This window comes from Bufo bufo, chromosome 2 (genome assembly GCF_905171765.1).
Source record: "Bufo bufo chromosome 2, aBufBuf1.1, whole genome shotgun sequence".
Lineage (NCBI taxonomy): Eukaryota > Metazoa > Chordata > Amphibia > Anura > Bufonidae > Bufo > Bufo bufo.
The window spans coordinates 664352096-664367225 of record NC_053390.1 but is presented as its reverse complement, the minus strand read 5'-3'; the positions used below and the strand labels follow the sequence as shown (position 1 = coordinate 664367225).

Here is a 15130-nt window from a genome sequence, read left to right as displayed (position 1 = left end):
TTAGTGGCACAAAAAAAGTATTTGCCCTTGTGTGGTGAAGTGAGAAAATTACAGACCTTTTTGGTGTGTATTAGTGCGGAAAAAAAGGGCTTATTAGCCATTGTGTGCTGAAGTGAGAAAATTACAGACTTTTTTGGGGTATTTTAATTTCCTTTTTATTTATCTGATCTAACAGTATGCCAGACAGAGAAGTGCCAGGCCCTGCACAGGGGAGTGGAAGAGGCCTAAATGTTTCTGGCGCAGGCACAGGTCACAGCAGAGTAAGGGGGCATGGCAGCAGGAATCACAGCGAGAGGTCTGAGCTCCCGGTGTCATCTAGCGGTCGTGTCTTGACCAGCAACCCAGCGGTTCTTGAATGGTTGACTCGGTCATCTCAATTTTGGATCCACTCCTGTTTTTTTGGGCATTAGCAATACTGATGGATTACTGACCAAATGCTGACCGAGTGAAGGCGGAGGCTCAACAGACTGGATCCGTTTTTTGGGGGTTATTCTTCTGACGGATTAGAGGAAGGGCAAAATAATCAGTGACGTCAACACAAACTTACTGCTGACACCCTCTCCACTCTGTTAGGGGGCTCTACTTGTATAAGCGTTTAATAGAACAGGTTCTGTAGACATCTATGTGTAATCAGCTGACGACGGTGTAAAAGGAGTGCACTTCTTCTTGACGCTAACATCGACCTGTAAGGCTGAGTTCATAGTTATTTGGCCAGTTTTGGCCCCGTGACTGCCCAAATAAGTGAAGTGTGCAGTGATTCTAAGAGTGATGCCTGTCATCTGCATGTCATACTGACTCACAGTATTATTTCACTACCAAAGCAGACTCCCTATGTGTGTTACTGCAAGGCACAGTGTTCTACACCACTATAAAGGCTTTCTGCAGCCAGGAAATAGTCGTTTTTTAACAAGATTCGCCGCAATTAAATTTGGATCGAACCAATTTGTTCGAAAAATTTGGCGAACCGGCCGAATCTAATTTTTGAGAAATTCGCTCATCTCTATATACAGTATTTTCTGATATTTTGTGATCTTAGCTGTTACTGTGTGTTTTTACTCTTTTTTTTCAGTGTAAAATATATATGTATACCTACATGGTGACTTGGTAATTTGCGTAATTCTACTGTATCACATTGAATCTATTAAATGATAAAACATGGTGATCGTGATATATTATAATGCTTTTGATCTCTTTTAAGGTTATTTAGTATTAGTAAACTTGGACAGACTTAAGAAAGACTATTTATCTGCAGGATATTTACAGTAAGGGCTGGTACAATGCAAACTTCCTCGCTAGATTTGAAACCAGACCTGTAATATTTGATTATTTGTGACTAATGCTGAACAATAATATATCATACTAGTATACCATCCAGCTATAGCAAAAATGTGTTGGGAGTGTGACTTAAAAATGTGGCAACTGGACAGGGAAACTTCATTCAGTGCATATCAATGTCCGTGCGGTTGTTTCATTTATTTCATTTTCTGTTTTTCTCACATTATATTTCTCATTTATAGGAGTGCAGGACCACCAGCATGAGAAGATTGTGTCGGTTTCATTCAATGGATCAATTCACAGTCCCAGGTTTCCCCATTCATACCCAAGAAGCACTGAGCTGGTATGGAGATTGGTAGCAGTGGAAGAACACTTAAGGATACAACTGACCTTTGATGAAAAATTTGGGCTTGAAGACCCAGAAGGTGATATATGCAAGTAAGTATTATTGTTTATAATGTTTTACATAAAGGAAGGCTTGCGGGGTGGTTAGTAAAGTGGAGTTGCCAGTTCATATGCTTGAAACTATTTATTGGGAAATGCGTTTCGTCATCACAACAGTGACTTCTTTTAGGCTACATAAATGAGGTGCAAACATGTGAGGTTTAAAAACATCAGAAAAGCGAGAAGCAAGATACACAGAAGGGCTCAAAGGTTACCATTGAGTTATCAAGTTACCTGCTAGAGACATATCAACAAGGAAAAGCCACTATGTAAACACTTGTAACATTTGAAGTGTGCAGAGTATGCCTGTGGATACTACCAATAGACTTCAAAAACCCAAACAATGTGAAGCCTTTTGGATGTAAAAGATGTCAGTGCTACAGCCCAATGGGCTAAATACATTGACCGAACCACTTTTTGAACCCATTTCCCCCCCCTTTGTCAGCCCGTACAACTCTGCAGCCCTCCAGTTCTCATACTGTAGAGCAAACCGCAGCATGCGGAGCAAAACTGATCCGTCATGACCCACAATGCAAGTCAATGGGGACAGATCCGTTTTCTCTAACACAATCTGACACAAAAGAAAACGTCCTCCATTGACTTTCAATCGAGTACATGATGGATCCGTCTTGGCAATGTTAAAGATAATACAACCGGATCCATTCATAACAGAGGCAGACAGTTGTATTATCAGTAACGGAAGCGTTTTTGCTGAACCCTGCCGGATCCAAAATGGCTAGTGTTAAAGTAGCCTAATAATTGATATTCTCTCACTTGTAACATTTCTAGCGAACCTATTTTGGCATGTATTTGTTCTCAAGGCTATCTATTCTCTACCAGTCAGATACTGTAAAAGGGCCAGACAACCACCCCTTTAGAGGGACAGTGTTGTTAAATAAAAAGAAATAGCTAATAAATACTACTTACTATGGAGTTATTGCGTTTAACTACTATACAAGAACGTAGGTCATATAAAATATAGAATCTGAAAAGAGATGCAGAAACCTTTGCAAAGCAAGCAAGACTAATTCATGCCCGTTAAGCAAGCACTTCCCTTTTCAACACTCCAGCCATCACGAGAGATAATAACAGTTGTGATGGCAAAGGTATTACCGAAGAGTCCTTGGGTGTGCCAAAAAATCTATATATGAAACTATAAGTATCTCTTCCTATACAAATGTAAATACGTTTATGTACTTCTATATTGCAGCCATGAATGTAAGATATAATGTGTGCCTTACCCATAAAGATTATCTTATAGTATTTTTCTACTTTGAAAATTGAGAGGTTGGGTATTGTTTTTACTTCAGTTTGAGCCAGCTGTTTGCGACATTTAATAGGCATCATAGTGCTTAACATGTCATACTGATACGTTACCACTTGAGGCTTAGAGATCAAACAAGAAGAAAATCACTGCATCCACATTTATGTTCCACATAAGCCTTTGCATCTGTTTCTCTCTTTTCAGCTACATGCTGGACTATTATATATATCATGTTGCATGTGAAACACAGTGTTCCCAGACTGATTACAATAATTGAAAAAATATACACTTTTAAATATATCTATAGGAGAAATAAGGTAAGGAATCGAGGACACAAATATGATAATATCTCCAGTATTTAGGTTGAAGTCCTTCAGGAGCAATCTTTTTTTCTTTCAATGGTCGACACCTGTAATTAGAATGACGTCTGTCATCACCTATTGTGTACTGAAATGGCAGAGAGGCCTGATACTCGATCTATCGATCAGGGAAAATTAGAAATAACTTCCTTAAATGTAGTAATATTATAATAAATAGCAATTTCATAATTTCCTTGAGTTCAAATTTGTACGTACATTTACTATATAGTGGTCCAGTGATGAAGTCCCCCAGTCACCTGAAGGTGAAAGCCTTGTGGTTACAGCTCATATGCATTTTAACCTCTGAGTGATTTACCCTATTTGGGACCTAATGACCAAGGGTTTTTTTTTGTTAGTTTTTTTCATCCTCACATTCCAAGAGCTGAGACTTTTTAAATTGATCATTCAACAGAGCTGTATGAAGGTTCTTTTTGTAGGACAATTTGTAGTTTTCAGTGTCTTTATGATCATTTTTTATTCTCTTTTTTTGGGAGAGAGATGAACAGTTTCCAACTTTTGCACAGTAAAAACATTAAAATAATGTTTTTGTGGTGCCATATTCCCAGATTTAGTGCCATACCTTCAATAAAGGCAGACCATGCGACTGCTACGGGGCCTGGGACAGGGGGGCCCTACACTAATTTCCTTCTCTTCCGTTTGGAGATAAAAACACTGCATTTTCATGCAGCCACCACTAGGGGGAGGTCCGTTCAAAGACAATATTATAGCTTCCATTGCACTATATAAACTCCTATGCACTGAAGCTCCACCTAGTGGAAGTTGCAGACAGACATCTTGATAATATTTGAAGTGAAGCTTGAGAATTTATCAGTGTATTCATGCCAGTTGTCTGGTGTAAATACATTAAGAAATGTACTGTTCAGGATGAGCACCATATTTTCTGAAGCATTTGTTCCACCTTTTCCAACATTAAAATGTATTCTACTAATTAAAAAATTGCAAATTCACCAGAAATCGGGGGCATTGTGCTTTGCGTTCTGCATTGCCTGGGAGTGTTTGACCTACTGGGAAATTGGTGGCACAGGGGGCCCATCCTAAGTTTTGCCAAGACATAACTTTTTTTTATTTATTTTGAGTTATATGTTTGTTTTTTTGCAGAACAAGTTGTAATCTTCATTGGTATCTTTACTGGTATCTTTATTTTTTGCCTTCTTTGTTGGTAATTTAGGGTACATTTTACTTTATAATAGCTTTTTATTATTTTTCTTTTGGAGTCAAATAAACAAAAAACAGCAATTTTGAACATGATTTAGCATTTTGTAAAGAAAACCCGTTTCAAAAATTCAATTCACATTTTTTACATTTCACAGTGACTGTGCCTCTGGCAGGACGTAATAGGCTTCATAGATGGAAGACCCATTGGCCATTTTGAAGTCTCTTAATGCCATAGCAACCATGGGCAACCTGCAGTTGCATTGCAGTAAGAGAGATGGGGTGGAAGAGGGAGCTCCATCCCCGTAAAACCGCATAGTAGTCCATGCATGTGACAATTTTTTGTATCTTTGTCTTCTATTTTTCCTCTTTCAAACTCATAATTTGAGATGAATGAACTTTAGAAAAATTTGATTCAGCAGCTTTGCCGAAGTTTGACAAGAAATTGATTAGCTACAAATGAATTTGTCACAAATCACTGTGTTAAAATGCCATTCAGCCTATCAGTCAATGGGAACATTTTTTATGGCCGCTTAAACAGAAGTGCACCCATCTAACAGCCGTTAAAAACAGTAATACGCTGGTGCCATATGGCCTTTTGGGTTTAAAAAAATCACTTACCTCATCCACTTGTTTGCGCAGAGGCAATCTGCTCCTCTGTTGATCTGCCAAAGGACCTGTGCTGAGCAGCATGATCACGTGGTGACATCCTCACTGATGACTTCACCACATGATGACGCTAGGAGCATGCAGTGACGTCATCATGCTCAACGCATTTCCTTCGGCAAGTCTTTTTCAATCAAGAGAAGAGCGGACTGCCTCGGCGCAATCAAGTGGAGGAGGTGAGTGATTATTTTTTCCGCTCTTTCTAAGACAACTCCAGCCGCCATTTTAAGCAAAATTTTTTTTTACTATGTAGCGCAAGGAAATTCATCTTTGTTTAGAATAAAAAAAATTGGACCAAATTCCACTTCGGATGGATGTCTGCTGCTTGTCATCTCTGGTGTTTGACGTTATTTGAGACTCTCACTGAATTCCTCTTCCAGCATAAGGCAGTCTTCTGCCAATTCTCTTTTCTTCCTGCCTATTATACAGTGTTTACCTATGGCACATGATGGTTTAAAGGAACACTATGGGCAAAACTTAGATATCTTACTGTGCTTGGGGCAGGGTCTGAAGGAGCAGTGCATGAAACAGGGATTCTCTCTATAGTGTTCTTTATATCCTTCAGACTCTTTGCTATCAGCTTTGGCTTAGGGTATATTTTGCAAGATACACATCATGTTGGATATTACAGCTATATTATTAGGTGCATAAAATTCATTTATTTATATAGCGCTGGCACACTATATTCCAACGGAGCTCACAATCTAAGTTCCTTATCAGCAAGTCTGTCGTTTTCCAGTTTATGCCACAAGTTGTGCAGTTGAATTTTCCTTACCACCCAGGAGCATACCGTAGGCTTCAGAGATGTTGGATTTACAAAAATGTCACATAAGTGTGGAAAGGGCTTTGGTGCATTTTAGCTGCATAGACACAACAAAAGGCCTAAAATTTAACATGCGACTTGAAAAATGTATTTCATTTTTTTTTTACCGTAAGGTACCTTGTACTAAACTGACATGACTACAGGTCATCTGAACCATTCACATTACACTTGTTGCAATTTTCATAAGATTCACTGAGCATCATTGAAAATAAAAACAGAGATTCAGCCGCTACATTTTTTGTGGGGGAAAAATGTATAATTATCATACTTTGGTGTTGGGACAGTTAAATAAAAAGAAGAAGACAGGCCGCATTTGCATTCCAGAGCCCAGTGCTTTTATCTGCTCTCTACAATAAACTTTGCTGTGGGAATTGGTCTCCTCTGTTATTGAGCCAATGCCCTGCTCATAGCTAATGATATACAACTGGAATGGAAATATTTGCTGAATAAATTGCTGTAGCTTGTGCTTGTCATGTAAGAGACGAGAGCTCCGATACTTGTACTGGAAGGGGCCATGCACCTAAAGTATATTAAACATTTTAATTTGAACTTTTCATTATAGGATGAAATGTACAGAAATTTTCTGAGTTCTCTTACTGTGGACATTATGATTATTAACATATGAACGATCCCGGTCGGAAGTGAAATATTAGACCTGTCAAAACAGAACAGAATTAATTTACTAAAATGACTGCACCTAGACCTTGTTGTAAAATTGCATCAAGTTTTAGACTCCTCTATGAAGCAAATGCGTCAAAAAGAATAATGCACTGCACCTAGCTTGTGTGGTTCAGTTTGACAGCCAAAGAAGGGATGTGTGGCTTAGCGGAAAGGGATGTGGCTTAAGTTGGAATAGCGTGCCCCAAAATTGTTACCAAATTTTGGTTCAAAGTAAACCAGCCGATAATTGGTGTGTATATAGCCATGCTCCAAATGTTTTGGATATCATAAGCCACTGTGATGAATTTGACACATCGTTAGACTGCCGGTCTCAGTAACACAGTGTACATTTTATACAGCATTATCTGCCTGAATTATTCTTTATGGCACATTACTAATCCTGCCTAATATGAAGACAGTGTAAGATGCGCTAAATTTTAAGTGGATCATGCTAAAGGATACATTTGATTCATTATTAGATACTTTTGTCTAAGTTTACACCAACTATTGGTTTGCTTACTTTGAGTCAAAATTTTCCACTGATATGCAACAACATTTTCTTGCCTATCTTGAGTCATGCAGCCTTTCCCAGTAAACCAGGCATGAGGCACAAAAAGAGTCTAATAAATATGCTGCAAATTAAGCCAGAATGCTGACGCGTTTAGCTTAGTAAATCTTCTCAGTGTTTGCAGGCTATAAGACAATCGAAAGCAAACATGATGAAAACTGGAGCTATGTTTAGCAGTGCAGTAAAAATAACCCGACATGTGGGAGCTGAAAATAACACAATCTGTGATGCACACAGTCATCTAAATTCACAACGGGCTGCGATGAGCTTTATTCTATATTTATGCAGTATATTTAGTTTGCAGCAGAGATTTACACCACTAAATGCGTAAAATAACTCTATTCCCACGTTTCATCTGCTGCAATATAGTAGACCCCGTTTATATATTTGTCAAACAGTAATATCTGAGGCTGTGGTAAATTAGGTATTTCAATGCTGAATCCTCAGAGCCGTATAAAGAACTCTTTGAAGTGATGTAGATTACATGATTGATTGATATACACAGCAAACAATATGGCATTCTGTCATGAAACACGTGTTGTCATCTGTAAAGCAACCCTTAAAGGCATTCCAACATAGAGCTTTGAGATAATGAATTAAGGCAGTTTACAAGATTAATTAGTCTGGAGTCTATTGAGAGACTACAGGCCACCCTGTACATTATACATCCTTAATATCTGAATGCAGTTTTTTCTGTTAAAAAAATCTAATGTCCGAATCGATTCTAGCCGAATCAAAAGTGCTTAAATGGCCCGAAAAGCTATGGAGAACATTCTCTTTCTCTGACTTTTTTTTTGTAATGGCAAGAGCATGGATTCTCCAAGTGTATATGTATTATACATACAGTATCTCACAAAAGTGAGTTCACCGCTCACATTTTTGTAAATATTTTATTATATCTTTTCATGGGACAACATGGAAGATATGAGACTTTGATACAATGTAAAGTAGTCAGTGTACAGCTGGTATAACAGTGTAAATTTGGTGTGCCCTCAAAATAACTCTAATGTCTAAACCCTGGCAACAAACCTGAGTACACCCCTAAGTGAAAATGGCCAACTTGTGCCCAATTTCCCTCCCCTGCGTCATGTGATTTATTAGTGTTACGAGGTCTCAGGTGTGTTAAATTTGGTGTTATCGCCCTCACACTTTCTCATACTGGTCACTCGAAGCTCAACATGGCACCTCATGGCAAAGAACTCTCTGAGGATCTGAAAAAAAGAATTGTCTCTGCACATAAAGATGGCGTAGGCTATAAGAAGATCCAAGACCCCGATACTGAGCTGAAGCACGGTGGCCAAGACCATACAGCGGTTTAACAAGACAGGTTCCACTCAGAACTGAACTCGCCATGGTCGACCAAAGAAGTTGAGTGCATGCATGTGCTCAGCGTCTTACCCAGAGGTTGTCTTTTCAAAATAGACATATGAGTGCTGCCATATGGGGTCAGTCTGTCAGTGCTCAGACCATACGCCGCATACTCGTCCCAGAAGGAAGCTTCTTCTAAAAATTATGCACAAGAAAGCCCAGAAACAATTTGCTGAAGATAGGCATACTAAGGACATGAATTACTGGAATCATGTCCTGTGGTCTGATGAGACCAAGATAAACTAATTTGGTTCAGGTGTCAAGTGTGAGTGTCAGCAACCAGGTGAGGAGTACAAAGACAAGTGTATCTTGCCTACAGTCAAGCATGTTGGTGAGTGTCATGGTTTAGGGCTGCATGAGTGTTGACGGCTGTGGGAAGCTACAGTTCATTAAGGGAACCATGAATGCCAACATGTACTGTGACATACTGAAGCAGAGCATGATCCCCTCCCTTCAGAAACTGGGCTGCTGGGCATTATTTCAACCTAACTATCCCAAACACACCTTGCTAAAGAAAATGAGGGTAAAGGTGCTGGACTGGCCAAACATGTCTCCAGACCTAAACCCTATTGATCATCTGTTGGGCATCCTCAAACGGAAGGTGGAGGAGCGCTAAGTCTCTAACATCCACCAGCTCCGTGATGTCGTCATAGAGAAGTGGAAGAGGATTCCAGTGGCAACTTGTTAAGCTCTAGTAAACTCCATGTCCAAGAGAGTTAAGGCAGTGCTGGAAAATAATGGTGACCACACAGAATATTGAGAATATTGACACTTTGGGCCCAATTTGGCCAATTTCACTTAGGGGTGTACTCACGTTTGTTCTCAGTGGTTAAGACATGAATGGCTGTATATTCAGTTAATTTGAGGGTACACCAAATTTACACTGTTATACAAGCTGTACACTGACTACTTTACATTGTATCAAAGTGTCTAATCTTTAGTGTTCTCCGATGAAAAGATATAATAAAATATTTACAAAAATGTGAAGGGTGTACTCACTTTTGTGAGATACTGTATGTTATGTTATGATATGTTATAGGTGCACAACCTCATTTATTGAGTTTTCTGCCATCTTGAGTGTTTAGTCCAATCAATAATTAAGGGAGCACATATGCACCATATACTGGAGAGCTATCTACTTTTTCTATGAAAGTAAAGACAAAAAAGGGACTTTCTCGCAGGCGCTGCTTGTTTGATAGAGCTTCCGAATCCAGAACCTTGGTAAATCTGTTTATTCATGTCAAATAGGAACGCATTTTGGGCCTTGACCAGCCCCTTCTTCAGGCAATACGCAGTGACTAGAAGAAGGGGCTGGTCCAGCCCCGAAATGTGTTGCCATTTTACACAAATATACGGATTTACCAAGGTGCCACATTCGGAAGTTCTTTCAAACAAGCAGTGCCTGCGAGCAAGTCCCTTTTTTCCCCTTTTACTTCCATTGATACCTTCTAATCCAGTTTGGTCTGGTGAGACAGCGAGGCAGCAGCTCTAAATACTTATCCTTAAGGAGAAGCACAGGCAAGAGGACCTCGTCCCTGAGGAAGAAAGGCAATCCTTTTGAAATGCATCAGGTTTTTGGTCCACAACAGCTCCTGTAGCTGGAAGCTAGCATGACATCACCAGCGCTCTGATTTAGAGCGCAAGCTTTTTTGAATAGCAAACATGCTGCCATCTGGGGCACGTTTTCCAACTACACAGCCTGACTTCTTTCACTGAACTGGAGGATCGGGACAGCTATCACCACCAGTGATGGCAAGTTCGCATTGTTAGACCGCGAACATATGCAGGCTGCCATCTTTTTTCACAAGTCCAGCAAGGCACAGGTAACCCCTTACCTGTGCCTGTGCGCGAGCTGGTCTGAAAACAAGTGCGGTCAGCGGGAGCAGGCAGTTCCGAGAACAGCCACCGGGGGCCTTCATCGGGCTGTTCTCAGAACTGCCTGCTCCCGGTGACCGCATTTGTTTTCAGACCGGCTCGCGGCATAGGCACAGGTAAGGGCTTACCTGTGCCTCGCCGGACTTGTGAAAAAAGATTGCAGCCCGCATATGTTCGCGGCCGAACAATGCGAACTGGCCATCACTGATCACCACTTCACCACTACACATCAACATCGTGGACTCTCCTCTATAAGTAAAGGTTGGCAGGATGGTCACATGTAGATACTACTTATAACTTACAGGACAGCAGATATGGTAGAACCCCACTTCTAGTCACTGGTACTTAGGTGCAGTCAGAGAGTAAGCTCAGAAATTCTTCTTTTACTTCTGCACTTTGTCATTGTGGCACTGACCTTCCTTGCAGCATACTCACAACATTTTTAAGTAAGAGTGCCAGGAACTTGTTTTATTTCTGATATGTTCATTAGTTTTTTTATGTTGTAAATGGGCAATTCTATTATTGCTAAATAGTTTTATATTTTTTTTTTATCCCTTCAGTCTCTCTTTTTCCACTGTTTAGAAAGAGGTTAACTAGATTGGAAGTTCAAACCACAGTTTGTTGTGTAGAGCATTTTTGAGCTATTTTGGCTGCTCTGATTTACAACTGTGTATTGACTGTGTATTTTCACTTGCAATTTCTGGGAAATGGGACTGGGGAGAAAACAAGCACTGGCATTTCATTCACTCATGAGAACAGCAAGAAATCTCATCATTTAGAGTTGCTGCTTTATATTTTCCTATCCGCAATAGGTATCAACTCAGCTTCATTCAATCAAATATCTTCAATGCTGTAGATGTATACTTGCACTACAAATCTACATAAAAAGAAGAATGCAATTTCCTTGATAAAGCTACACCTCAGAACATTAATGTTATTGGGTCAACTCATGTCAACTCTGGCTTTAGTCAGAGGTTTGTTCATTACAGACTGTATATAAAAAAAACTCACTGAAAAAAGTGGCCTAAACGGGTGAAAATGCTCCAAACCCAGACACTGTGGCGTGTCTATAACTGGGGGAGCAATTCCTCCGCATGCGGTCCACAGACAACGGCAATCCCCAGCAAAAAATGCGTACAATGGAGGATGCCGGCGCGGACCGCATGCACCACAAGAGCATCTTACGCAAAATGATACATTGTGCAGATGAAAAAATATACATACAAAAATCACTGCAAAAAATGCACGAAAATGATACGCAACTGACAATACCAGCTAATTCCCCAGGCCGATGTTAAAAGCGGAGAACTTTGCCAATATCTTCCAGTCAGGAACATATCGGAGCCCCTCATGCACCATGTCACGGTGTCTCAGCACACATGCAAGACTGCATCCATAATTAATCTTTGTGTAAGTCGGCCTCATTACTAGAGCTAACTATATGGTGAAAACCCAACTTTAGAATTTATACTCTACAAAAGTAAAGTAAAAGTATTTCTGCTATAAAGCCCCCTCAGTTCATTGACCTCTGTAAAGAATTTAGAGCAAGACTATCAGACTGGTAGTTATGTCTCTTTTACTTATAGTGATATTACCATTTTTCAGTTTTGTTTTGGCAGCCATTGGTTATCGCTTTTTAATTATCTGCTCATAAAAGAGCTGTTGCTTTGTTTTTTATAGAACAGATTGATTTAAAAAAATTGATAGTTTGCTTCAGTTTCTAAAAATAAAGATCAAAAAGTCAAAAGTGACAACTAAGATGCCTGCATGCCCTGCACTTTTTAAAATATGGCTAGTACAAAAAAAATTATGAACCATAAGCATTTTAACTCTTTCACCCCCAAGGGTGTTTAGATATTTTGCACATCTGATAGCCAGGACACTTTTCACAGTATTGACATGAACAAATAAAAAAAAAAGTTAAAAGCTAAAATATAAAAAATCATACTTACCCCCATACCTAAATTTGACTGAGACCCCCCTCTAAGGGCTATAATTCACGATTTATTGTGGCTAGTGCCATGGTCCTGGTCTTATTTTAAAGCTGAGATTGTCAGCTTTAAAACAAGTCCCTGTTACTGATGACTTACATCAGATCCAGCCATCAGGAAAAAGGACGTACCAAATACATCTTGGACTACTGAATTGCCACTTTGCAAAGATATATGAGATACTGTACTCTTTATTTGAAATTAAGGATCTTCCTGGGCAATCATTTTCAATTGAAGGATAGACACTTCATCATCACCTCAGTAATCAAATCCACAGCAGTTAAGGTGTAATTATCCTGAACTAGTACTTTGGCTGTTAGTCAACTAGCATTGCAAAATGAAGAAAAATTTAAAAGCCCTGCACAGAATTTCAGCATGGACATTTTAAAGGAAACCTGTCCACACACTTTTGTACAGACAATATAAATTTAGAGAAAAAGCATAGGAATGGGTGTGGTGATGTGGTTTCCTTGCATTGAGCATGATTGATGTCCCAACATCAGCAGAAACCCTCCTGAAAACTTGAGGATGTGCTATTGATTCCTGCTCCCAGGCACGAGTAGCTTCCCAAGCGGTTAACTCAGCATGGAGCTCTATCATTCACTACCTCTGCTGACTCCCATAGCAGATGATGCTGGGATTTGGAGGGTACTATCTCTCCTTGGAGACAGAGCGAAGGGTCTAACATTGACTTATAGGATACCTTACATCTGGTGGCATTAGAGGCAGAGCTTGTTAAGAGCTCATTTGCATCTCTTTCTTTTCAGATGAAGCTGAAGAACGTATGCCTGGTTTCACTGTGCCTGCTGATGGAGTAGTTATCAACTGCATATGGACATAATTTCAGGATCAATTCTGCATACTTTGGAACTTATTTGGAATGCCAATCATGCCTCAATGGGAGTGATTACATACAGCAGTGAGGCTATGACTATTCAGATGTGTGGCTTGAACAGACAACCACTCAGTGGTAATTTGCATGTTGCAGACATGTTTTTTTTACACTGTGGGCCACATTTATTCAACCCCATTCTCCAGTTTTCTTCCATCCAAAAGAATTTGATGCTTTTTTTTAATTTATTTTTAAAGGGGATAGTGCAGGGTTGGGCCAGCACATTCCTTGCAAGAGGCCCAGCACATTTATTATAATTTACACCATAAAACTGTATATTATAGCTCTGGTGCACAGACGTCCCAAGATGAGCCACAGTTATTAAGAAGTGTTAAAGGGGTTGTCCCACGAAAAATATTCTACAAGTATTCAAACCAGCGCCTGTATCTGAATCCTTTTGTAATTAAAAATTTAGCATAGCCACTCTTGTTTTTTTTCTTATTTCTTTGACCGGCTCATTAAGAAGGCCGCACATGCTCAGTGTCATCCTTCAACTGCTTCCTGAGCTGTGATAGTGGGAGCTGAGACACGCCCTCTAAGCTGCAGCAGATAAGACACTCCCTGTGAGCTTTCAGCTTGATATAAATCTAGCAGAGAAATCAATGGGGAAATCTCTGGATCTAGCTTTGTTAGAAAGAGATTCTCGTGTACTATATGATGTCTGATTTTCATTTTTTACATTAGTCATAGGATAACCCCTTTAAGACAGATTAAGAAGGGCATGTTATAGAATACTAGCAGAATGACCCGGCGGGTATACTTCAACTATTTCATTTAATGTTTGTATGTGTGGTAAAATAAATCAACAGTGTCCCCCTTAACAGTGACCTCTTCAGTGCCCCAACCCCTTAACAGCTACCTCCACAGCACTGTGCCAACTTAATATTGACCTCCACAGCGGCCCGACCCCTTAACAGTGATCTCTACAGTGTGCCACCCCCTAACTTAACAATGACCTAACTTAACAATGACCTCAACAGCACCGCAGCCCCTAAAAATGTGACCCCCACAGCACCCTGGCCCCATAACAGTGACCTTCACAGTGGCCCACCCCCTTAAACAATATCCAGGACAGTGCCCTGCCCTCTTAAAATTTTAGCTCCACAGCACCCTTCCTTCCTTAACAGTGACCTCCACTGCTCCACGACACCTTAACTCTGACCGCCCACAGCACCCCACCACTTAACTGCAACCTCCACAGTAGCCTTCCCCCTTAACTGTGACCTCCACAGCACCCTGCCCCTTAAATGTGACCTCCACAGATGCTTGCCAGCTTAACAATGACATTCACAGTGGCCTACATTCTTAACAGTGGCCTCCACAGGACTCCACCCCTTTAACAGCGACCTCCACAGCACCCTACCCCATATCAGTGACCTCCACAGTGGCCCACCCCCTTAACGGTGAACTCCACATCACCCCACCCCCTTAACAGTGACCTCCACAGAGCCCCTCCCCATAACAATGACCTCCACAGCACTCCACCCCCTTAACTGTGACCTCCACAGCACCCCATCCCCTTAACTTTGAGCTACAGCAGAGAAGAAAAATGGCTGAGTTTTTATGGAATATCTCAAGAACCATATGTCCTAGAGACCCGGTCTAAAACCTTGCCGGATACTTGATGTACCTATACACCAAATTTGGTGCAGATCGGTCCAGTCGTTTGGCCATGCATAAAGAATAGACAGACAGAAAATAATTTTTATATAGATAAGAGATACGCCCATGTACTGTATGTGTGTTCACAAAATGTATAAGAAATCATGTAT

The 15130-nt window shown here is 40.3% G+C and overlaps 1 protein-coding gene across 1 annotated transcript in view; it reads left to right on the top strand.

The window, feature by feature from the left end:
• PDGFC (platelet derived growth factor C) overlaps positions 1–15130 on the top strand; it is a 308542-nt gene that overhangs the window by 158390 nt on the left and 135022 nt on the right. Inside the window, exon 3 of the mRNA XM_040418582.1 lies at positions 1518–1713. Within this exon, the coding sequence (XP_040274516.1) occupies positions 1518–1713 (196 nt within the window). The remainder of the gene's footprint in view (positions 1–1517; positions 1714–15130) is intronic.